At 38.2% G+C, this 27,108-nt stretch overlaps 1 protein-coding gene across 1 annotated transcript in view; it reads left to right on the top strand.

The window, feature by feature from the left end:
• The window catches only part of ZNF510 (zinc finger protein 510), a 44,723-nt gene extending 17,908 nt beyond the window's left edge, over nt 1-26,815 (top strand). The window contains exons 4-6 of the mRNA XM_023735843.1: nt 11,931-12,057; nt 12,354-12,449; nt 24,884-26,815. Coding sequence (XP_023591611.1) covers nt 11,931-12,057; nt 12,354-12,449; nt 24,884-26,493 — 1,833 coding nt within the window. The 3' untranslated portion in view covers nt 26,494-26,815. The remainder of the gene's footprint in view (nt 1-11,930; nt 12,058-12,353; nt 12,450-24,883) is intronic.
• The last annotated feature ends 293 nt before the right edge of the window (nt 26,816-27,108 follow it).

The raw sequence follows: 27,108 nt of genomic DNA, 5'->3' as shown, positions 1-27,108 counted from the left end.
GCCCAGCAATTCAGTCCCTCAGGGAGTTTGGATGTGTCTGTGGAGCTTCCATGACCTTTCGTTGTACAAGTTGTGTTTGTTTCCCCAGTATTGTGTACTGTCTCACCCTTCACCCAAGATACCACTTATCTATTGCCTATTTAGTATTTTCCCCCCACCCCCCATCCCTCATAACCAACAAAAATTGTTAGTTTTTGTGTGTAAACTTTTTCATGAGTTTTTACAGTAGAGGTCTCATACAATATTTGTGTTTTTGTGATTGACTTATTTCACTCAGCATAATGTCCTTTACATTCAGTGTAATTATTGATAGATGTGAGTTTACTGCTGTCATTTTGTAGTGCTTCTTTTTGTGGTGCTAACGTTTTCTTTGTTCTTCTTACTCTCCTGTGCTGAATTCCTTTTGTTTGTGGATTTTTTTTTTCATTTCTTTTTGTTTTTGTAGGTTTTGTTTTTACTGAGATTTTATGTTTCTTCTCTTTATTTTTATGTGTATGTTTGTTAACTTTCTTTGTGGTTACCATGAAATTTACCCTTATCTTTCTTAGCTTGAAGCAGTCTATTATTACTTGGTATTGCCTTGCTTTCCTCTCCATTAGAAGGTTCTATACCTACACCGTTTCCTTGTGTTCATTTTTATAGCCTCAGTTCGTATCCTTCAGGCTCTCTACTTGGGGTTGCTCACTAAACTCTGCCCTGAATGAAAGATTATTCCCTCTGAATACAGCTGGGCCACTGAAAGAATTAGGGTTTCCATTTTTTTTGAAACACCACCTCATTTCTCAGAGGGTAATAGCCTATGCTATTATTTTCATCATTTTTCCCAGAGTCGTGTGCAGTCTTGTTCTACCCATGATGACTAGGCCTGTTCTTCTGAGTGAAGGACTTTCCAAGGGAAGTTTATGTCCACCTGAGTTGTTTGTTCTTCTGCTTTCCTTACCATGTTGTTATTTAGATTCTTAGTCATTAAGACTGTATTTCCTCTAGACTGTATGTGCTTGTCAGAAGCACTGAACTTCTTGTGGGTAAGTATAGTCCCCTGTAGGAGACAATACGCAGGAGATATTAGGAAAATGTGAAGATTTCATCCTCATACATGGGAAACAAGTCACACTAAAAGAATTAGCTGATTAATTCACCATTTGAATTTTATCAATATCAGGATTTACAGTTTGTCCAAAAAAAAGACAGATTAGTGGTATAGACACAGTTGATAAGAGGTAGATGGTTGAAAAGGGTAGACATTGTTTCAGACATAAGGAATGGGAGGTATTTAAATTGTTGCAGAGTGTGGGAGGTTACTCCAGTTTGAGAGAATGACATGAAGTGGACTAAAGAAGACACAGGGTCCAGTAAGAATCTTTGGCTGTTACAGTTTGAGCTTCTTCTTGGGGAATAATGAGAAATGGAGATGGGGATACGTGTTAGGACCAGACTGAGTCCTTGGATGCCATCTTGAGAGGTTTTGTGTCATCATTAATTCTAATGTATAATATGGGAAGCTCCCATGTGTCTGTCAGTTTGTTGTACTGTGAAGGCTTGCGTGTTGCTGTGATGCTGGAAGCTATGCCACCCGTATTCAAATACCAGTGGGGTCACCCGTGGTGGACATGTTTCAGCTGAGCTTCTGGACTAAGACTAGGAAGAAGGACCCAGTGGTCTACTTCTGAAAAGAATTAGCCAGTGAAAACCTTATGAATAGCAGCGGAACATTGTCTCATATAGTGCCAGAAGATGAGCCCGTCACGTTGGAAGGCACTCAGAAGACAGCTAGGGAAGAGCTGCCTCCTCAAAGCAGAGTCGACCTTAATGATGTGGGTGGAGTCAAGCTTTCGGGACCTTAATTTGCTGATGTGGCATGACTCAAAATGAGAAAAAACAGCTGTAAACATCCATTAAGAATTGGATGAATCTAGGAAAATTGGAAATACTCAAAAATGAAATGGAACGCATAAACATCAATATCCTAGGCATTAGTGAGCTGAAATGGACTGGTATTGGCCATTTTGAGTCAGACAATCATATTCTACTATGCCAGGGATGACAAATTGAAGAGGAATAGTATTGTATTCATCATCAAAAAGAACATTTCAAGATCTCTTCTGTAGTACAGAGCTGTCAGTGATAGGATAATATCCACACGCCTACAAGGAAGACCACTTAATATGACTATTCAAATTTACGCACCAACTACTAATGCCAAAGGTGAAGAAATTGAAGTGTTTTTTTTTTTTTTTTTTAACAATGAAGCAATTAACAAGAGCTGGAGAAATGGAAACCAGACCCCAAACACTTTGCTCATTTTTTTTTTTTTTTTTTTAAACCAACTTCTGCAGTTTGAAATTGATCAAACACGGAATCAAGATACACTGATAATTACTGATGATGGGAATGCGAAAGTTGGAAACAAGAATTGGTGGTTGGAAAATATGGCCTTGGTGATAGAAATGATGCCAGAGATCACATGACAGAATTTTGCAAGACCAATGACTTCTTCATTGCAAACACCTTTTTTCAACAACTTAGATGGCAACTATACATGTGGACCTCACCAGATGGAATACACAAGAATCAAATTGACTGCATCTGTGGAAACAGATGATGAAAAAGCTCAATATCATCAATCAGAACAAGGCCAGGGGTCGACCGCAGAACAAACCTTCAATTGCTGATATGCAAGTTCAAGTTGAAGCTGAAGAAAATTAGAACAAGTCCACGAGAGCCAACCTTGAGTATATCCCACCTGAATTTAGAGATCATCTTAAGAATAGATTTGACACATTGAACACTAATGACTGAAGACCAGACAAGTTATGGGATAACATCAAGGACATCATACATGGGGAAAGCAAAATGTTATTAAAAAGATGGGAAAGAAAGAAAAAACCAAAATGAATGTCAGAAGAGACTCTGAAACTTGCTGTTGAATGTAGATTAGCTAAAGCAAACGGAAGAAATGATGAAGTAAAAGAGCTGAACAGAAGATTTCTAATGGCGGCTGGAGAAGACAAAGTAAAGTATTATAATGAAACGTGCAAAGATCTGAAGTTAGAAAACCAAAAGGTTAGAACATACTCAGTATTTCTCAAGCTGAAAGAACAAGGCTCCGGGAATTGACAGGATACCAGTTGAGATGTTTCAACAAATGGATGCAGCACTGGAGGTGCTCACTCATCTGTGTGCAAGAAATTTGGGAGACAACTATTGGCCAGCCAGCTGAAAGAGATGCATATTTGTGCCCATTCCAAAGAAAGATGATCCAACAGAATGTGGAAATTATTGAACAATATCATTAACATTACGCACAAGTAAAATTTTGCCGAAGATAATTCAAAAATGTTTACAGCAATACATCAACAGGGAACTGCTAGAAATTCAAGCTAGATTCAGAAGACAACCTGGAACGAGGGATAGCATTGCTTGTGGATGGATCTTGGCTGAAAGCAGAGAATACCAGAATGATGTTTACCTGTGTATTATTGACTATGCAAAGACATTTGACTTTGTGGATCATAACAAATTATGGATAACATTGCAAAGAATGGGAATTCCAGAACACTTAATTTGTGCTCATGCAGAACCTGTACATAGACGAAGAGGCAGTGGTTCAACAGAACAAGGGGATACTGCATGGTTTAAAGTCAGGAAAGGTGTGTGTCAGGGTTGTATCCTTTCACCATACTTACTCAATCTGTATGCTAAGCAGATAATCTGAGAAGCTGGACTATATGAAGAAGAATGGCATCAGGATTGGAAGAAGACTCATTAACCTGTGATATGCAGGTGACATAACCTGGCTCACTGAAAGCAAAGAGGACTTGAAGTACTTACTGATGAAGATCAAAGAGTATAGAGCCGTTAGCGTGGATTACACCTCAACATAAAGAAAACAAAAATTCTCACAACTGGACCAATAAGCAACATGACGATAAATGGAGAAAAGATTAAAGTTGTCAAGCATTTTATTTTATTTGGATACACAGTTAACACCCGTGGAAGTAGCTGTCAATATATCAAACAACATATTGCATTGGGCTGATCTGCTGCAAAATACGTCTTTTAAAGTGTTCAAAAGCAAAGATGTCACTTTGAGGACTTAGGTGCCCCTGACCCGTCATGGTATTCTTGGTTGCCTCATATGCATGTGAAAGCTGGACAGTGAATAAGGAAGACTGAAGAAGAATTGATGCTTTTGAATTGTGGTGTTGCCAGAGAATATTGAGCATACCGTGCACAGCCAGAAGAATGAACAAATCTGTCCTGGAAGAACTATAGCCAGAATGGTACTTACAATTGAGGATGGTGAGACTTCATCTCATGTACTTTGGACTTACTAGAAGGAACCAAAACCTGGAGGACATCATACTTAGTGAAGTATAGGGTCAGCAAAAAAGAGGAAGACCCTCATCGAGATGGATTAAGACAATAGCTACAACAGTGGGCTCAAACATAGTAAAGATTGTGGAAGGTGCAGGACTGGACAGTGTTTTGTTCTGTTGTACATAGGGTTGCTATAAGCTGGAACCAAATTGACCGCACCTACCAACAACAGTGGTTTTTTGTGGATTCTTCTGAATTTTCTATATGTAAGATTTTACCCCTTTCTATTAATGTGGTGTACTAACCACATTGACTGATTTTCCTACGTTAGTCCCCCTTGCATTCCTGGGATATATTCCACTTGACCATGGTGTAGAATCCTTTTAAGATGCTGCTGGATTCAGTTTGCTAGTACAGTAAAACCTGCAAAAGCTGGAACCTGTGAAGGCAGAAACCTGTCAGAGAAGTAAAACTCAAAATATTTGGGGTTTACTCAAATGAGCAATAGAAAAGTGGTCAGACAGCACCCTCTCATAAAGGCAGAAAACTTACAAGACCCAGAATAAACAAGGCAGTCCCATCAAGTTCCGGCTATCACAAGTTTCTCTGTATTTTGTTGAAGATTTTTACATCTGTATTCATAAGAGGCATTGATCTGTAGTTTTCTCTCTCTTTTTGTGATGTTTTTGTCTGGCATTGGTATCAGGGTAATGCTGACCTCGTAGAATGAATTAGGAAGTGTTCCCTCTCCTGTTCTGGGGACAGTTTGAAAAGGGCTGGGTGTTAATTTTTCTTATTTAAATGTTTAGAAGAATTCACCAATGAAACCAGCTGCTCTTGGGCTTTCTTTGACTGGATACTTTTTTTATTACTGATTCCTTCTCTTGTTATAGGTCCTCATATTTTCTATTTCTTGAGTGACTTTTGACAGCCTATGTGTTTTTAGGAATTTGCCCGTTTCATCTAACTTACATAATTTGTTGGCGTACACTTTTTCATAGCATTCTCTTATAATCCTTTTTACTTCTGACCCTACTTCATTTTTTATTTATTTGTATCTTCACTTTCACTCTTTTTCTGTCAGTCTAGCTGAAAGTTTGTCAATTTTGTTTGTCTTTTCTGAGAACCAACTTTTTGGTTTTGTTGATTCTCTTTTTTTATTCTCTATTTATCTCCACTGTAATCATTAGTTTTTCTTTCCTTCTTCTAGCTTTGGTTTTAGTTTGCACATCTTTTTCCAGTTCTTTCAGGTGGGAAGTTAGGTTACTGATTGGAGATCATTTTCCTTTTTAATGTACATTTAACAGCGATTAATTTCCCTCTGAGCACTACTTTTGCTGCAGCCCATAAGTTTCAGTATGTTGTGATTTCATTCATCTTAAAGTGTTTTCTAATTTCACTTACATTTCTTCTGTGACTCTTGTTGTTTTAGAATGTGTTGTTTCATTTCCACATATTTGTGAATTTCCCAGCTGTCTTGTTACTGACTTATAGTTTCATTCCATTGTGACCGAAGAGGATGCTTTGTGTGATTTCAGTCTTTTAAAATGTATTCATACTTATTTTGTGGCCTAACATATGGCCTATCCTGGAGAGTGTTACATGTACACTTGAGAAGAATGTGTATTCTGCTGTTTTGGGCTGGTGTGTTCTATAGATAGCTGTTTTCTCTAGTTTATAGATTTAAAAAACAAAAAAACTTGCTGCCGTCAAATCAGTTCGAACTCATAGTGACCCTATAGAACAGAGTAGAACTGCCCCAGACAGATTCCAAGGCTGTAATCTTTACAGAAGCAGACTGCCACATCTTTCTCCCACGGATCAGCTAGTGGGTTGGAACCTCCAACCTTTAGGTTTGCAGCCGAGCACTTTAACCACTATGTCACCAGGGGTCCAGTTTTTAAACAGTGTTGTTCAAATGTTCTATTCCCATGTTGACCTTCTGTCTAGATCTATCCATTTTTTATGAAAGTGGGGTTATTGAAATCTCTATTATTGTTGAACTATCTATTTCCCTTCAGTTCTGTCAGTTTTTGCTTCATATGTATTGAAACTCTGTTGTTAGGTACATGTATGTTTATAATTGTTTTATCTTCTTGATGTATTGACCCTTTTATCATTATAAAATTCCTTCTGTCTCTTGTAACAATTTTTGTCTTAAAGTCTATTTTGTCTGATATTAGTGTAGCCACTGCAGCTCTCTTTTGGTTACTGTTTGCATGATATATCTAGTATCAACCTTTTACTTTCAACTTATTTGTGTCTTTGAATGTAAAATGTTGGTTGCAGAGAGCATACAATTGGATCATTTTTCTTTATTCTGCCAATCTCTGTCTTTTAATTGGAGTATTACACATTAACATTTAATGTATTTACTGTTAAGGTTGCATTTATATTTTCTATTTTGGCAGTTGTATGGGCAGTTGTACTCTGTCCTACAGGGTCGCTATGAGTTGGAATCAACTTGATGGCAGTGGATATATGTATATGGGTATTTTGGCATTTGTTTTCTATATGTGTTATGTGCCTTTTTCTGTATTGGTCTTCTGTTGTTCCATTTCCATCTTTTGTGTTAAATCAGTTCTTTATAGTGTACCATTTTAATTCCCTTGTCATGTCTTTTACTATTTTTTTTTTTTTATTTCTTAGTGGTTTCCTTGGGGATTATAATGAACATCTTAACCATAACAGTGTCATTCAGATTAAATACCAACTTAATTTCAATAGTATACAAAAATTTCTCCTGCATAATTCCATCTCCCCCTTTTTTGCTATTATTGTCATCCAGAGTACATTTTTATATGTTGTATGCCTATTCACAGAGATTCATAGTTTATTACTTTATGCAATGGTCTTGAAATCATCTTGGAGAAAAAAGAGTTAATTAATCTACTTCTGTGTTTACCTGTGTAGTTACTTATTACTTATGTAATGTTTATTTTTTCATGTGGATTTCAATTATTGTCTAATGTCCCTTCATTTTAGCCTGAAGGACTCCCTTAACATTTCTTAGAATAAGTATGCTAGGATAAATTCTCTCTGTTTTTTTTTATATGGAATGTGTATATTTCTTTTTCATTTCTCAAGGATAGTTTCACTGGATATTGAAATCTTGGTTGACAGCTTTTTCTTTCAGCACTAAATATATCATCCCACTGTCTACTTTCTCCATGGTTTTTGGTGGATCTTATTTAGGATCCTTTGTAAATGATGAATCACTTCTCTGTTGCAGCTTTCAAGGTTCATCCTTTGTCTTTGGCTTTCAACAGTATGATTATGATGTGTCTAAGTACGAGTCTCTTTGCGGTTATCCTGCTGGGAGTTCATTGATATTCCTGTATGTGTAGATTAATGTTTTTCATCAGATTTGGGAAGTTTTCAGCCATTATTTCTTCAGACGCTCTTTCTCTCCTCTCCTTTTGTGACTGTCATTATGCATAAGTACGTATACTTGATGGTATCCCACAGACCTTAAAGGCTTTGTTCATTTTTCTTCATTTTTTTTCTTTCTGTTCCTCAGATTGGATAATCTCAGTGGATTTATAGTCAAGTTTCTGGTTCTTTTTGCTGCCTGTTCAGATCTGCTGTTGATTCACATCAGTGAATTTTTCATTTTAATTACTATAATTTTCTACTGCAGAATTTATTGGTTCTTTTTTTTTAGAAGTTCTCTCTTTATTGGTATTCTCAATTTGATGAGACATTGTTTTCCTACTTTCTTTTAGTTCTTTAGATATGGTTTCCTTTAATTCTTTGAATATATTTAAAATAGCTGATTTAAACTCTGCCTGGCTTTCCTCAGGGACAGTTTCATACATAATTTCTTTTTTTTCCTGTGTAAGGCCCATACGTTCTTCTTTGTTTGCATGTCTCATAATTTTTTGTTAAAAACTGGACAGTTTAAATAATATAATGTGGCAACTCTGGAAGTCAGGAAATCTCCCTCCTCTGCATGGGTAGTTGTTATTTGTTTACTCTTTTGAACTAATTCTGTAGTATCTTTATCCTTTGTCATGTGTGGCCACAGATGTTAGTTAGTGATAAGCTAACAGTTGGACAGAGATTTCCTTAAATTCCTGTAACAAGTAAATCTCCCAGTCTGTGCCAAGAGGCTATTTGTGTAGGGGGTACTTCTTCAATAGTCATCCTAGCAGCTTACAATTTCACGTTAACCTTCACTTTCTTCTTACACAGAGCATCAAGGTTAGCAAGAGGTGAAAGTTTAGGGCCTTCTCAGGTCTTTCCTCAGCATGCATACAGTCCTGGGCATGTCCACGGCTTTCTAGAATCCCAGGAATATGCCTAAGCTTTTAAAACTTCTGTGGACTTCACATTCTCAAGATTTTCCTTTTAAACTTTTTGGTTAGATTATTGTTTGCTTTATGGTTACGTACTGCCTCAGGCAGCCATTATGTTAAAAAAATTGCCTATTTTTTCTTTTGACTAACATACTTTGGAGAAAATGCTATTTATGGTGGATGAGCGCTAAGTCAGGCCAAATAAAGACAACCTTGTGAGGTAGGTCTTTCAAGGAACCAGCAGACAGGTCAGATAATGACAGTTCTCCGGGAATGGGGCTGATCATCTGTGAAGCCTCAGCCTTAGGCAAGAACTGTGAACTTGAGTCTCAGGGTTCTGTGACTTAGAAGAGGTAGGGGAGATGGGTCTGGGCAGTCTTTGGTAGTGGCCAGTTTTGCCCTCCCCCTGCTGCAGTGGGATTCCACCAGTGCCCTAAGGTTATGTGTTCTGAGAACTTTCTGAACCTTACAGATTAAGTGTTTTGTTCTGCGGTGAAGAAAGGCAATATGGGTCTGGATGGATTTAGACAAGGACTGTTCTTCCCCTACTCTAGCCAACACCATCGGGGTAGGGGAGACCTTCCTCTGGATTCTCCCCAGTCCTCTCTGTGACATCCCGGTTGGGTTTCCTGGTGAAAAATCCCACAGGAGGGTGGAAATCCTCTTATGTGTGCAGTCACCCAGGGGCTTCACACTCACACTGGTCCACAGTTGGCCTTTAGCAAGTTGTTAAAATTTTTCTAATTTTATCTTCCTGTTGGCTTATATGGAAACCTTTGTGGGGTAGTGGTTAAGAGTTTGGCTGCTAACTAAAAGGTTGGCAGTTCGAATCCACCAGGCGCTCCTTGGAAACCCTATGGGGCAGTTCTACTCTGTCTTGTAGGGTTGCTATGAGTCAGAATCGACTCGGCAGCAACGGATGTTGGCTTATATGGGGTCCTGGTGGCACAGTGGTTTAGCGTTTGGCTGCTAACCAAAAAGTCAGCAGTTCAAATCCACTAGCTACTCCTTGGATACCCTATGGGACAATTCTACTCTGTCCTATAGGGTCGCTATCAGTCAGAATTGCCTCAACAGCAACGGGTTTGGTTGTTTTCGGTATTGGCTTATATGGAGTTCAGTGGTGTCTGCTCTAGGCAAGCAAAGGAGCAGGCCCTGAAGATTTCAGATTGGTTGTTTTCCATGCAACCACAGTTCTCTGATGGGTTCAAGAAAAGTCATTAACTTTCAGTTTGCCCAGCTTTTTTTATCTTGTAAAAGTGTTACTGTTGCTCTTTTCAGCTGTCTACATCACTGAATTAAAACCAAAAACCACATATGATTTTAATTTTTTTTAATTTGATGAGGCTTGTTTTAATATGCAAAGTGTACCAGAAAATAATTTGTATTATGTAGTAGTTATCCTACATATGTCAGTTAGAATTGGTTAATTATATCATTTGAATCTTTTGCATCAGCAGTCAGCAAACTTTTTCTGTAACTGTCAAATCTTAATCTTTGTGGGCTATACGGTCTCTGTTGCACCTACTGAACTCTGCAGTTGTAGTGCTGTAGCAGCCATAGATAATACATAAATAAACATGGCTGTGTTCCGTATTTTATTTGCAAAAAACAGGTGTTGGGTTGGATTTAGCCTTTGGGCTCTAGTTTGCTGACTTGTTCTATATTCCTACCGATTTTTAAAATCTGCTTCTCCTGTGAGTTACTGACAGATTTGTGTAAAAGTCCCTAATTGTGGATTTGTCTATCTCATTTCTGACATTTGTTTATATATTTAAAGCTGGGTTATCAGGTGCTGGTGCTTACAAATATAGATTTACTATATCTTCTTGTTAAAAAGGACCATTTTATCATTATAAGCTATTTATCTTTTATAATTCTTTCTTACCTTAAAATCTACTCTTTTTGGTATTAATATAACCACATCAACTTTCTTTTGGTTCATGTTCTTATTTTTTTACTTTAAATCTACATATATCTCCATGTATAAAATTTGGGTTTTGTTGTTTATATGCAGTCAGACTGTTTTCTTTAATTGGATTATTTAGTCCAGGATTTAGCAAATTTTTTTCTGTAGAGTCAGATAGTAAATATATTCATCTTTGAGGGATCTGCAATGTGTGGTAGAAATTCTCATCTCTGCTGCTTTAGTGCAGAGCAGCCATAGAAAATACGTAAATGACTAGACGTAACTGTGTCCCAATAAAACTTTATAAAAACAGCGGCAAGCTGGATTTTCCCACAGGTCATAGTTTGCTGGCCCTTGCCCTGGAGTATGCACAGGTAGTCTATTGGGGTGTAAGATGAAAATTGTAGAAAGTTTATTTACATATTTTTATATTTTGCTAAAAAAAAACTTTAACAAAAGTTTTACTAATATATGTGTTGATAGTACATGCATATAACTCAAATTATTATGTTATAAATATTTGTACTGATTGAGTACTTTCAAAGTATAAGATAAAATTACTCTCAAAGTAGGCATCCTATAATCATTTGCTTACAGAAAACGTGATAAGAATAGTTGTTCATTTTTAAATTTTTCTATTGTACTTTAGATGGTTTACAGAGCAAGCTAGTTTCTCATTAAACAATTAATACACATGTTGTTTTGTGACATTGGTTGCCAACCACACAACATGTCAACGCTCTCCCCTTCTCGACCTTGGGTTCCCCGTTACTAGCTTTCCTGTTCCCTCCTGCCTTCTCATCCTTGCCCCTGGGCTGGCGTGCCCATTTAGTCTCATTTTGTTCTATGGGCCTGTCTAATCTTTGGCTAAAGGGTGAACCTCAGGAGTGACTTCATTATTGAGCTATAAGGGTGTCCAGGGGCCATACTCTCGAGGTTTTTCCAGTTTCTGTGAGACCAGTATGTCTGGTTTGTGTGTGTGTGTGTGTGTGTGTGTGTGTGTGTGTGTGTTAGAATTTTGTTCTACATTTTTCTCCAGCTCTGCCCAGGAACCTCTATCGTGATCCCTGTCATAGCAGTCAGTAGTAGTAGCCAGGTACCATCTAGTTGTGCTGGACTCAGTCTGGTGGAGTCTGTAGTAGTTGTGGTCCTTTTGTCCTTCGGACTAATCTTTCCCTTGTGTCTTTGGTTTTCTTCATTCTCCCTTGCTCCTGACGGGGTGAGACCAGTGGAGTATCTTAGATGGTCGCTCACAAGCTTTTAAGACCCCCGACACTGCTCACCAAAGTAGAATGTAGAATATTTTTTTTATAAACTGTGCTATGCCAGTTGAGCTAGATGTAAGAATAGTTTTCGTAAGTATTTTCTGTGTCACCTAATTAAAGAGAAATGTGCTGTTACAGGCATCAGTGTCATTCAAGGACGTGGCTGTGGAGCTGACCCAGGAGGAGTGGCAGCACATGGGCCCTGCTCAGAGGACCCTGTACAGAGACGTGATGTTGGAGAACTACAGCCACCTCGTTTCAGTGGGTGAGCAGATAAGCATAACTTACCTATGTAATTCCTTATATAAAGCATTTCCTTTTTAATGGCCAGTACGTATGAACACTTTGTTTAGTTTAATGTTTTTAGGCTTTTCATTCAGGAGTCTAAAGTAACTGAACCCTTTTGAGGACTGGAACTTTCTAGTTTGTGTTGTGAACTCACTAGTGAGAGTTCAAATGAGCATCTTCAGGATGCAGCTTCTGAAACTGTATCTTCGTCTGCTTTTTGATATCAAAAGCTCATTCATCAGGCCTCAGTTGTCAGTTGTTCTCTGCTTATAGGGTACTGCATTTTCAAACCAGAAGTGATCTTCAAGTTGGAACAAGGAGAACAGCCTTGGTTCTTAGAGCAAGAATTCTCCAACCAGAGCTACCCAGGTGAGTTTCTGAGCTCTGGAAGACAGAATCCTGTAGTGGAAATAGGAGGGTAGTTAGACTTCATAAGGTCAGCTTAGAGGTGAACTCCATTGTTCTTCAGAACTTTTCGGAAGGCTGAAAAACACTAAAACCACCAATTAAGAAGAGTGATTAATTTGACTACATTAAAATTAAGAACTTTATTCATAAAAGATGCCATTAAAAGGGTGAAAAAACAAGCCACAGAGTGGAATAATATATATACAGTACAAATAACCTAGAAAGGGTAAACATCCTGAAAATATAAGGAGCTTCTGCAAGTTAGTGTGGAAAAAGTTGGGCAACCCCATTGAAAAATGGGCAAAAGACATTGAACAGGAACTTTGAAAGAAATCCAAATGACCAGTAAACCTTGAAAATGTATTCAACCTCCATTTTCAGAGAAGTGCAAAATAAAATCTTAGTGAGATACTACTTCACAGATAGGAAGCGAGATTAACATCTCTGGCAGTGCCAGTTGCTGGTGAGGATGTGAAATATTAGAGACCCTCATCCACTGATTGGAAATGTAAACTGGTAAAACCACTTTGAAACCAGGAGGATGCTAGCTAGTCAAGGTAAAGTCATGCATACCCTATGACCGTGTAATCCCTTTCCTAACTGTATACCCACAAAAAAGCATGATTGTATTCTTCAGGTATAATAAAAGAATACTTACGGCAATGTAGTTCTGATTGTCAAAAATCAGACTCATCAGCAGTGAAAGAAATAGTTATATTCTTTAATGGAGAATTATACAGCTACAGACAAACATGTGAATGCATACAAATGTAATATTAAAAGAAACCAAAAATGTATAAATATACATGTATGGTAATATTTATATAAAGGTCAGAAGCAAGCAAAACTCAAGGAATTCATATATTCATGGTGAAACTATGAAAAAACGCAAAGAAATTATTACATGAATATTAGGAAAGTGATGAACTCTAAGCATAAAGAAGTTATGACCAGGCAGGGGGGAATAGGAGTTTTTGCAGAGCCCTTTGTGTTCTATTTCTTGACCAGGTTTCTAATTCTATGAGTCTTCGCTCTATACTATCAAATTGCACATAAAAGTTTTATACAGATACATGTTTTCTTAATTATCTAGTGCTGCTATAACAGAAATACCACAAGTGGATGGCTTTAACAAATTTATTTTCTTACAGTTTAAGAGGCTAGAAGTCCGAATTCAGGGCACCGTCTCTAGGGACAAGGTGTTCTCGCTCTGTCCACTCTGGGGAAGGTTCTTGTCTCTTTTCAGCTTCTTTTCTTTGACTACTTGGTGATCTTCATATGACATAGCATCTGTCTTCCCCATCTGTGCTTACTAATAAATCTGCTCCTTTTATACCTCAAAAGAGATTGACACACCCTACACTAATACTGCTTCATTAACATGACAAAGAAAACCCATTCCCAAATTAGATTATAACCACTATAAACCAAAACTTGGTGCCCTCAAGTGGATTCCAACTCATAGTGACACTATAGGACAGATTAGAAATGCCCCATAGGGGAAGCAGATTGCCACATCTTTCTCTTGGAGAGTGGCTGGTGGGCTCAAACAACCAACCTTGTGGTTAGCAGCCGAGCGCTTAATCACTGCACCACCAGAGCTCCTTAAAACCACTATAGGGATTAGAATTTACAACACACAATTCAGTCCTTTACACATATTATGTTTTATACTTAAGAAAGGATTAAAAGATGAGCCAAAAGTGGCAGATAATTGTAACATATATAACCCATAAAGGATGGGCATCTAGAATGTATAAAGAATGTGGACCTTTCTTAAACGCCTTCCTAGCAGTAAGGCCTTCCATGATACTCCACTTAAAATTGCACCCCTTACATCAGGCATTCCATGTCTCCCCTTCCTGCTTCATTTCTCTCTAAAGAACTTATCACCACCTAACGTAATATTGATTACTTAATTGTTTTATTGTCTGTCTGCTTTCCCTGGAGGAGTCCCTGGGTGGTGCAAACAATTAACACTTGACTGCTAGCCAAAAGATCGGTGATTTGAACCCACCTAGAGGCACCTCAAAAGGTAAGCCTGGCTATCTGCTTCAAAAAGGTCACAGCCTTGAAAACTCGATGGAGCATAGTTCTACTCTGACACGTGGGGACACCATGAATTGGAATTGACTCAGCAGCAACTTAACATTTCTCCTGATGTAAGCTCTGTGACAACAGGGTATTTATTTTCTTTACTGTTTTCATGGTATGTGGGCAAGTACTTGTCACTTTATTGGAAATCAATAAATATTTTTTAAATGTGGAAAATCAAAAATTATTTTATAAAGCAAACAATTCAAAAGGAAAATAGGCTGAAAACGTGATCTGGCATTTTTCAGAAGAAAAAATACAAATAGCTGATACAAATATTCATTACCTTGTAGGTAATCAGGGAGATGTAATTTCAGATAATAATGGATTATGAATTTATACTCAGTTGTCAAAGATTAAGAAGTCTGACACTACCCAGTGACTGATGATACAGAATAGTGTAAGAGATCAGTTTTACAAGGCAGTTAGCTGTACAAATTAGCACAACAACCTGGGGAAAAAGGTGAGCATTATCCTCAAAGTTGAATATGATCATTCCCTGTGACCCAGCAGTTCCACTCCCAGGTTTATATAGACACACTTTTGAATATGTTCACCAGGAGTAAGAGTGTCCAGTGGCAATATCATTTGCAAGAACAAACTATAAACGAACTTAATGTCTTCCTACAAGAGAAGTTAAAAATAAATCACCGTAGCATAACATCCATGTGACAACATAGATGAACCTTGTAAACACTGTTGCTAAGTGAAATAAGCCAGACACAAAAGGACAAGTATTGTATGATCTCAGTGATATAACATATCTTGAATAGGCAAATTCACAGAGACAGAAAGAAGATAGAGGTTACCAGGAGCTGGGGGAGAGGGAAAATGGGAAATTATTGCTTAATGGTTAGAGCTTCTGTTTGGGGTGATGAAAAACTTTTGGAAATAGTGACAAAGGTTACACAATGTGATTAATGTCACTGCATTGTACACTTAAAACTGGTTAAAATGGCAAATTTTATGCTATATATATTTTACCACACTAAAAAAATTTTAATATAGTCAGCACATCAAAAACAACCATCATATATTCATATAGGGTTCTATATTAACTACATGCAACAGCAGGGATAAATCTAAGAGTCAAAATATATAGTGAAAAAGCAAAATTCAGAAGTTTATATGTTACAGTAAACCAAACAAAAACCAAACCCCTGGACTTCGGGCAACATGCCGCTATAGTCAGAAGCACCACGCCATCCCTCTGCAGCAAACATCAGAAAAACTAAGTCAAACGGAGTCACACGTCAATCCTGAAACCCTAAGCATCAAATGAAGAGATAAAGAACACAGCCAAGCACCAAATGGAATAAGGAACTGACAGAGAACAGAGTGCGAGGAGAGATACGTACAGAGGTCCCCTATCAGCTACCGCAGCACGCATCTGCCATCTTGGACTCCTATCAGAGATCAGTGAACGGGGTACAAGAAAGCAGCTTCACGGAGCTTCCAGCAGGAGACAGAACAACTGGTAACCCACGATACAGGCTTTCCCACCCCCCACCCTTCTTCACCCCCACTTAGCTATCAGCCAGGAAGCACAAGCTTCCCCCAAGTGCTGCTTGGATTCCACCCGCCTGCACTGGCCAGCTCTCTGAGTGCCATTTGTTGGCTGCTGGTGTTGCTTTTTTCTGCTTCTTTAGATTTCTTCTCACCACCTCCCCCTCCTTTCTCTCAAATACCTGGCTCCATGCGCCATCTTTGCTTTTTCCGGAAAGGCTGCAAAACACCACTGGACTGTGAAACTGCTTACTGGCACATGCCACCATGCTGGTGGGACCCCCGGGGCTTTTTTGTTTGCTCTGATTTGTTCTGTTTTGATTTGTTTTTCTTTTCTTGGCTTGGGAGCCCCTTCTAGCCAGGCAGTACCACGTGGCTTGGAAGCTAGCCCCTTACTCTGCACAGAAGCACCAGGACATCCCTGTGGGCATTTCTTTTTTCTTGTTTTTTTTTTCATTTTGTTGGTTTTCTTTTCTTTCTTACTCCCTTTTTGTCTTTCTTCATTTCCAGTTTCTCGATTTATTGATTTTTTTCTTTTATCCTTTTTCTTTTTTTTCATTTTTGTTTTTCCCCATTACTCAGTCTCTCGTCTCCAATAGCAAGCTTGCTTAGCACTCTTTTTTTGTTTGTACGTTTTTGGCTAGTGTTCCTCTCTCCTCTCTCTCATCTTTCCCATACCCATCTTAGCTCCACACATCACAGTCTACCCCCTCCTTCCTGCCTACCTGCACCGTGCGCTGAACATCACACTCCCAAGTAGCACAGGCACGGCCTACTGGAACCTACCCTGCACTGATTCCCGGTCCACACTGTTTCAGCTTTGGTACGTGCCACAAAAAACCTATCCCAGCAACTCCCCTTCAGGTAGACCTGCCCTGCTGTACCATACCCGAGTGACTGACACTGCCCGTTGCAGAAGAGGGTGAAAAGTATCGCGCCCACATACGAGCAAATAACAACACACAGCCTGCCTGCTCAGACATAACCAAATAAAACAAAAAAGCAGGACAAAACAAACAAATCTACAATCAATAAATGAGGAAAAAAAACACTGAATGTCCCAGAGACAGCAGACAATATCAAAACATTTAAAAAACAGGACAGGATGGTTCCAGTAGGAGTCCAAAATAAAACACCAGATGACCTTCCAATAGAAGAAAAGGCCTAACTGATAGGGAATTCAAATCTCTAATATACAGAACTATCCAAAACTTGCAGCAAAAGCAGACAAAAATGAGGAAAAAATAGACAAATTCATGGCAAAGGCAGACAAATTCATGGAAAATACAAAAAAATTAGAAGAATTCAAGAAAATAATATAGGAACAAAATGCTAAAATAAATTCACAACTAGAAATCATACAAAAACAACAATTAGAAATCCAAAAGATAAAATTTCAGAAATGGACAGTGTCATAGAAGGGCTGAGGAGTAGATTTGAAACGGTGGAAGACAGGATCAGCGGAATTGAAGACAAACACTTGGATACAACTCTGTATGAGGAAAAATTAAAAAAACAAAAATGTAGAAGCCCTGAAAATTATGTGGGATACAATCAAAAGCAAAAATCTCCGAGTGAACGGAGTTCCAGAACGGGGAGAAAACAGAAAACACAGGATCACTGAAGAATTGCTGACAGAAAACTTCCCTAATATCATGAAAGATGAAAAGCTGACCATCCAAGAAGCTCAACGAACCCCATATAGGATAGACCCCAAAACATAATCACACTTGCTAAAACCAAAAACAAACAGAATATTGAGAGCAGCTCAAGAAAAACAAGTCACATACAGAGGAGAAACAATAAGACAAAGCTCGGATTATTCAGCAGAAACCATGCAGGCAAGAAGGCAATGGGATGACATACATAAAACCTTGAAAGAAAAAATTGCCAACCAAGAATAATATATCCTGCAAAACTCTCGTTCAAATATGATGGTGAAATTAAGGGACTATGTGAAAACCAAACCAAAGTTAGTAGACTTATTAAAGGAATTCCTTCTATCTGAGAACAATGTCAGACCACAGGATGAATATAGGACACAGGATTGTACCAGCCAGCTACCAACCTAAGAAATGAACTCTTAAGGACTATGCAAAACCAAAAGAATTACAAAACAGAACCAGAGAGGTTAATCTGTAAATGACAACAACGTCAGAACAATAAAAGAGGGAATAAATGGTGTAGGTATAGAACCTTCTACTGGATAGAAAGCCGATACCAAGTAGTAATAGACTGGTACAAATCTAGGAAGCTAAGGGTAAATTCCAAGGTAACCAAAAAGAAAATTAACAAACCTACTCATCAAAACAAAGAAGAAAAACAAAGTCTCAGTAAAACAAAACCTACAAAAACAAATGAAAAAAAAATCCACAAACAAAAAGAACTCAGCACAGGAGAGTAAGAGGAACAAAGAAAACATAAGCACCACAAAAAAAAAAGCACTACAAAATGCAATCCCACGCCTAGAAATATATCCTAGAGAAATAAGAACCGTCACACGAATAGACATATGCACACCCATATTCATTGAAGCACTGTTCACAACAGCAAAAAGATGGAAACAACCTAGATGCCCATCAACAGAAGAATGGATAAACTATGGTACACACAATGTAGTATTATACAAAGATAAAGAACAATGATGAATCTGTGAAGCATTTTATAACGTCGATGAAACTGGAGGACAGTATGCTCAGTGAAATAAGTCAATTACAAAAGGACAAATATTGTATGAGGCCTCTACTATATAACTCATGTAAAAGTTGACACACAAAAAGAAACAAGTTTTGTTGGTTATGAGGGATGGTAGGGGTGGGATGGGAACTAAATAGATAAGTGGTAACTTTGGTGAAGGGTAAGACAGTACACATTACTGGGGAAGCCAGCACAGCTTGTAACAGAAAGGTCATGGAAGCTCCATAGACACTTCCAAACTCCCTGAGGGACTGAATTGCTGGGTGGAGGGGCAGTGGAGACCATGGTCTCGGGGAACATCAGTGTTCTACATTCTACCTTGGTGAGTAGCGTCTGGGGTCTTAAAAGCCTGTGAGCAACCATCTAAGATACTCCACTGGTCTCACCCCGCGGCAGCAAGGGAGAATGAAGAGAACAGGATACAAGGAAAAGATTAGTCCAAAGGACTAATGGACCACAGCTACCATGGCTACCACCACTGACTGCTCTGACCGGGATCACAATAGAGGGTCCTGGACCGAGCTGGAAAAGGATGTAGAACAGAATTCTAACTCACACACACACACAAAAAGATCAGATTTACTGGCCTGACAGAGTGGAGAAACCCCGAGAGTATGGCCCCCGGCCACCCTTTTAGCTTAGTGGTGAAGCCCCTCCCGAAGTTCACAGTTCAGCCGGGGTTTGGACAGCCTCATAAAAAACAGGACTAATGAGGCACAGCAGTTCAGGGACAAGGACTAGAAGACAGGAACAGACAGGAAAGCTGGTGATAGGGAACCCAAGGTTGAGAAGGGACAGTGTTGACATGTCATGGGGTTGTTAACCATCATCATAGGGCAATATGTGTACTGTTAAATGAGAAACTATTCTGCAAACCTTCACCTAAGGTACAAAAAAAAATTATGTGAGATCAAATTGACAACAGCAACTCAAAAGGTTTGATGGGAAGCCTGGGGGACAGTGAGTTGAAGATGATGGAATAATTTGGAAAAGGATATGAGAATAGCAGCACCACTGGAAGAATGTAATCGATATCAATGAATTATACATGTAGAAACTTTCAAAATGGTGTAAAAATGGTGTAACATTGGCTATGTATATTTTCACCAAAAAAAGGTCCTCAAGGTCAAGAAGGGAGAGTGTTGACATGTCGTGGGGTTGTTACCCATGTCATAAAACAATATGTGTACTGACTGTTTAATGAGAAACTGTTTGTTCTGTAAATCTTCATCTAAATTGCAATAAAAAACATTTAAAAAACCAAACCCCTTGCTATTGAGTTGATTGCAAATCATGGCGACCCAATGTGTTACACAGTAGAACTGTTCCATAGGGTTTTCTTGGCTATAATCTTTACAGAAGTAGATGGGCAGAACTTTCTTCTGTGGCGCCACTGGGTGGGTTCGAACTGCCAACCTTTAGGTTAGTAGTCAAGCCAAACCATTTGCACCACCCAGGGACCTTTATGTTATAATAATACCATATTAATAATGCTCAGAAATAGTGAAAACTAAACAGCACTGTGTTTTCCACACAAACTTATATATATGATAGAGGTACATCTGGGGTTGGAAGGGGAGGCAAAACAGGTAAGGAGTAGCCAGATACATTCAAGTGTTAAATGATTTTAAGCAGATTGTGGCTTCTGGCTGTTTTAAGCTTAGTAGATTATTTCTTAAATATATACTTGTGTGTATATCATGTTTGAGTGAGAAAATTTGGGAGGAGAGGAAGTGGAGACAACAGACAACTAAAGATAGGTCCATTTATACTTTCCAATTACACTTGGAAAGTTCCTTTTAATTTACTTTCTTTTTTTTCACTTGTGAAATGGTCTCAGACTTGTTTTAGTGAACTCAGCTGGATTGTTTCCTATTGTCTACTTACTCCTAAAGTTATATTTCAATATCTCCAATCATACACGAAACATTTTTGCTTAATTTGATCCTTCCTGCATTCTGTTTCACATTGGATTAATGACAAAACAGTGAAGTGTCTCATGCTTCCCTAATACTATGTAAAAAAGTTAATAAAAATTAGGGAGTTAAAACAACTCTTTGTTCAGTTTCCACATCTGTGTTTAAAACTGGACTCGACTAGGTGGTTCTTCTAGTCTCACATGGGTTTACTCATGTGGCTGCTGTCATCTGGGGCTTGACCTGTGGCAGGATCATCGAAGATGGCCTTCCATATCTTGGGCCTCATCTAGAATAGCAGGGATATTTGGGCTTCTATCCACGTGGTCTTACATCTTGGGGTTTGTCACAGCATGGTGCTCTCAGAGTTCCAAAAGAGCAAGCCCCAATGTGCAAGTGCTTATTAGGTCTCTGGCTTATGTCACATTTGCTGATGTCCCGGTGACCAAAGCATGTCACTTGGTCAGTCTGAGTCAGTATGTGAGGAGACTACACAAATTCCTGGATATTAGGAAGCATGATTAATCTATCAGTCTAACACTGCCAAATGGTTACCTTGTAGCTGTCCCACCAGTACTGTAATCCCATATTTTACCTGTATACAGGACTTCATACTGTTTGACAATTGAGTAACTTCATTTTCAATATGCTAGTAACCAAAACTACCTTTTTGTCTCTCATAAATCATAAAACTCTCACTTTTCTCACTTCTACTGTATTATAATTCTGTTCTGTCATCTTTCTGCTTCCATAACTGACAGTCATAAAAGTTGCTTTAATTCTTTGAATTTTCCATCCTCTCTTATTGATCTCCCCACATATCCTGTAGTTTTTATTTAGAAAATTGTCTTCTATATTTCCTCATATTCTTAGTTCCCATGGACACTTCCCAGAACCACATAGTCTCTCCTAATCTGATTTGTATCATTTCTAGTTAGAATTCAAATTTTTTATATATATACACATTCAGTTCATCTTGCAGTACCCAGTAAAACTAAGCCTGTGCTTTCATCTACTATAATCCTGCTCAACTCCATTTGTTTTAGTCTGCTGACCCCCATCTATCTGCTATTCTTCCTTGCATCACATCTTACATCATTGAATACTTTTCCTCTCCAAATGCTTAATTGAATAATTAGAAGTGCTTAGAACTGTGTTATCTTGCAAAAGCTTGCTATCATTACAATTATTGTGTTATTATACATATTAAATTTTAAGCTTAGTTTCCTACCACCTCCATGAAATCACCCATGAATATCTTAAGGAGCTCTGGTAGATCAGTGGTTAAGTGCTACAGCTGCTAAGCAAAAGGTTGGCAGTTCGAATCCACCAGCCACTGCCTGAAAACTCTATGGGGCAGTTCTACTCTGTCCTATAAGGTTGCTATGAGTCGGAACTGACTCAATGGCAGGGTTTTTTGTTTGTTTTTTTAAATCTCAAAATTCCCAGCCTGATTAGTGGCTGTGCCATGGAAACTCAGACTTGGTCATACACTTTAGGATTTGATAGCATATGGTTAGTACAGTGCTTCTCAACCATGGTCGATTTTGCCCCCCACCAGGGTACATTTGGCAAAATCTGGAGACATTTTGGATTGTCACAACTGGGAGAGGGATGCTACTGGCAGCTAGTGGGTAGAGACCAGGGGTGCTGCTAAACATCTTAGAATGCATAAGATAGCCCCCCACAGCAAAGAATTATCCAGTGTAAAATGTCAGCACTGCCAAGTTTGAGAAACCCACAAATGAAGTTTCTTCCTCAAAAGATTATGATCCACTGAAGGAAACGTCCTTTGTTTTACGCTCTCAGATTCTGATGTGTAATGTATATAATATATAGCACAGTCATGTTGTTAACTGACTGCAAAGAAGGCAGTGGAGAAATCTTCATATTTATTCATTCAGAAATCATTATAAGGGAACCCCTTCTAAACACATATGTCCAAGTCACACCATTGTTAATTCTTACTTATCAGGTATGACTGGCAAGAGGATAGTGAATTTCTATTTGGAAAAGGTCTCCAGGTAATTCTTGTGCACAACATATTTGAACCAGAAAAGCTTAAAAAAAATCAGATATATACTAGCATCTGCCAGGAGTCTAGGCTGTAGGAGAGCAAAGCCACATGAAATATTTAAAATCCTACCTTTAATAGAGAATAGTTGAAATATTTCATAGAATGAAAAAAAGGTGTCAGTTATAAGATAAATCATTCTGTAGGTGAAATGCCCTTTAATTAGGACATGGCATCAGTTATAAGATGAATCCTGCTTTCAGTGACAGCAAATTGTTTTTAAAAAAAATCTCAGAATAGTTGAAATACAGTGAGTTAACATTTGTTAAAAATGAATGGTATGGTTATGTTTCTGGGGAGGATGTAGTAGATCATGGCAAGCCTGCTACAACAACTAGAAAAATTTTTTAAAATGCTATTTTTAAAGGCACGAGAAAACTGGAAGCAACAAGGACTAGATGAACTAAAATTCTAGAGAGGGGAGGATTATTTGGAGCTGAGCTGAGGATTGCCTGCCAGTGTTTTCCTGGGGCATTTGCTAGTTAAATGCCTAGGTTGAGGATAGGCTCAGGTTCAATGCTGGGATAAAGAGAAACCAATGCTTTTAGTCATTATGTGGAGCTGGAATTACAAACTGTAAAGTGAGAAACCTCAAATGCACAGCAGGTTTTCTCTACAGGGCATTTGCTGAGTTTGAAGCCTGCGTGGGAGGTGGGGGGAGCTACGGTGAAAGCTTCTAAAAGGCAGAGTAAAATCACCTCCTATCTTACTGTGCTGAGGAAACAGCCACTGGGGTAGAAGATCTCCTTCAAACATTCCATCTATGTTCCCCCTTAAGAAGTTTGCCAGATACTGACGTTCTGCATATGTGGAACCTTAAAGGGATGAGAATTTTGAAGGGCAGCGTTGGTTCTCCCACAGTCTTGCACGGCTAAGAAAAACTATATGTGCTAGGTTGTCAGAAGACTGGCCACCCATGCTGGAACACTAAGAATGGACTTAAATCTTTTACTAAAACTCAAAGCCCAGTTCTGACCCACCTTGATTTTTAATAGGCTTGAGTTGATCAGCTACTCACTTGTTCTCTCTAACAGAGGAAATGGGGAATCATCCCTTGTGAAATATAACATGACCAAGGGCCTCTAAGGCTTTTAAAACAGAGTATCTAGTACACAGTAAAACGTTGCTAGACATGAAAGAGGCAAGAAAATATAACAGAAAAGTCAAAAATAATTTAGAAGGTGACCCTCAGATGATCCAAATAGTATGAGTTAGCAGAAAAGGACTTTAACCATGAGTACTATTTTAAAGAAATACATCGGGAAAGATGAATAAAATAGATGAAAAGATGGAGCATGTCATCAGAAAATAGGATTTCAGGATAGGGAGGACATTGTTACACTGAATGTAGGTAGTAGCAAGATAGTAACAGTTTATATGAATTTTTGTGATAAATATAAATGCAAAGAATATTATTAAAGATTCTAAAACCAGGTTGCAACATAATAACCCTTTAGATTCTTAAATAGTAAGGATCAGTTCTGTACCAAGGAAAAGACTGGTTTGAGGAGATAAGTGGACAAATTGAAATGTGGAAAGTTAGGATAGGGTACTCATTTTCACTTATTGTATAATTCTGATAGAATAAATCAAAGATACCACAACCAGAATTACGTAGTGAACGTAATTAGTTGCAAGGATGGATTTTCCTTTCATTTAATCATGAAGAAGTTGGTGCTGTTACAAATTTAATTTGATGTTGAATTATAGAATGGAAATGAAAGATACCAAAATTGGAAGAATGTCAACTAGTGAGTATTAGTATCTAGATAGTATAAGTACCTAAACTGTTAAGTACCTCCTCAAACCAAATGCTTCCCCCTTTGGACCTATTCCATGAACACCATTCTCTCTTTACTAAAGTTTATAGTCCTTGTTGTAATGACCCCATTCTGATTTTTCTGCTCCCTGAACTAACTAGTCCTATAAAATTCTCTAATTTTTTAAAAGGAGGAATATCAGAGGAACATTTATTCGCATACACCTATGTGTGACTTATTTAATCTTGAAGAACCAAAGAATAAAATACACAATAGGCTATATGTCTGTAAGCCCCACTCATAAGAAATGTAAGATTCATAAGATGCTTTCATTTTTTCCTATTTTAGAAGATTACAATATCAAGAGGAACAAGAAAATCAAAGATAAACACTTGCAGCAGTTAATATTTATCAATAATAAAACATTGACTAGAAAGGAAGAAAAAGTTTTGGAAGAACCATTTAATCTGCACATGGCTCCTGTTTCTTCAACAAAAATTCCCTGTAAATGTGACTCCTGGGGAATGAACTTGCAAAATATATCTGAATTTATTGTCAATAATAGGAACTATTCAGCAAAGAAAGCTGCATGTGAGAGTTTGCCTTTCCATATTAAGTTTGAGAGAACTCATATTAGAGAGAAAAATTATGAATATAATAAAAACTTGAAATGTCTCACTTATAAAGAAGATCTTCCCAAGCATCAAAGGTTTCAGGCTTTGGAACAAGGTTTTGAATGTAATAAATTTGGAAAAGCCTTCTATGATAAGGCTGACTCTATTACACATAAGAGTTGTTACACAAGAGAGAAATCCTGTAAAGATGATGGATTTAGGGTAAGCTGTGATAAGACAACTGTATTTGATCACAGGAGAACTGGCACAGGGGAGAAACACTGTACTTTTAACCAGTGTGGGAAATCCTTCTGTGAGAAGCCATCTGCTGTGAAATACTGTGAATGTAATGAGAGTGGAAATAGTTTCAGCAGGAATTCACACTTCACTCCACTTCAGAGAACTGTTACAGGAGAGAATCCATTTGTACATAGTGACAGAACACAAACTAGGGATAAATTCTTTGCATATAATAAAAATGGGAAATCCTGCCCAACATTAGCCCACAAAGTACGCCAGCGAACTCACTCAGAGGTAAAGTCCTATAAATGTGATGAATGTGGGAAATCTTTCTGTCAAAAAGGACATCTCATTCAGCATCAGAGAACTCATACAGGAGAGAAACCATTTGAATGTAATGAATGCGGGAAAACTTTCTCCCAGAAGTCACACCTCAGTACACATCAGCGAATTCACACAGCAGAAAAACCCTATAAATGTAATGAATGTGGGAAAACTTTTGTCCAGAAGTCAACCCTTAGGGGACATCAGAGAATTCACACAGGGGAGAAACCTTATGAATGTTGTGAATGTGGGAAAACTTTTGTTCAGAAGTCAACCCTCAGAGATCATCATAGAATTCACACAGGAGAGAAATCCTTTCAATGTAATGAATGTGGGAAAACTTTTGGCCAGAAATCAAATCTTAGAATACATCAGAGAACTCACAGTGGGGAGAAATCTTATCAATGTAATGAATGTGAAAAATCCTTTTGGCGAAAAGACCATCTCATTCAACACCAGAAAACTCACACAGGAGAGAAACCATTTAAATGTAATGAATGTGGGAAGACTTTTGCCCGGACATCAACCCTGAGAGTACATCAGAGAATTCACACAGGAGAGAAACCATTTAAATGTAATGAATGTGGGAAGAATTTTGTCCGGAAGGCAATCCTTAGTGATCATCAGAGAATTCATACAGGGGAGAAGCCCTTTCAATGTAATAAATGTGGGAAAACTTTTGGCCAGAAGTCAAACCTCAGAATACATCAGAGAACTCACAATGGGGAGAAATCTTACATGGATGTAATGAGTATGGAAAACAATAGAAGTGGATCCTAAATGTATGCCAGGGAATTCAGGGAAGGTTGAACCCCTATTGATGTAATAAATGTGGAAAATCCTTTTGGCAAAATGTCCACCTCATTTGACATCAGAAAACTCAAATAGAGGAGAATGGACCGAATATAGGAAAACTATCCTAGAAGTGAATGTTTGCAACAGATGAGAAAATTCACACAGTAGAGAAACCCTACGAATATAATGTATAGAAAGAATTCTGTCTAAAGGGAAACCCTTAAGTGTATATCAGGGAATTCACACAGCTTCTATTTCAAGGTACTATGGAAAGTCCTCTAAATAAAGTCATGTGCTATTCAGTAACTCACACACTCACACAGGCTGGTAGCTTGTTCACAAGTAACCATTTCATTTTCCTCTAGGCACATAGCTAGTTTAAATTTCCAAATTTCCCTTGCATCCAAGTGGGGCTGTGTCGCTGGCTAGTGAAATGTGAGTGCCAATGATGTATGCTACATTCAGGCCTGGCAAAGATTTCCCTCACAAATTTCCAACCCTCTGTCAGAATAAAACAGCAATAATTTCCAGGATAACCTTGGGTACTATTTAATGGCAAGTATTGACACAAAATGAAAGAAGCCACGGTCCCTGCATGAA

The sequence above is a fragment of the Trichechus manatus genome, unplaced genomic scaffold, assembly GCF_000243295.1.
Source record: "Trichechus manatus latirostris isolate Lorelei unplaced genomic scaffold, TriManLat1.0 scaffold00082, whole genome shotgun sequence".
In the NCBI taxonomy this organism is placed as follows: Eukaryota; Metazoa; Chordata; class Mammalia; order Sirenia; family Trichechidae; genus Trichechus; species Trichechus manatus.
Note: the sequence above shows the minus strand (reverse complement) of the source record. Positions and strands in the feature narration are given on the sequence as shown.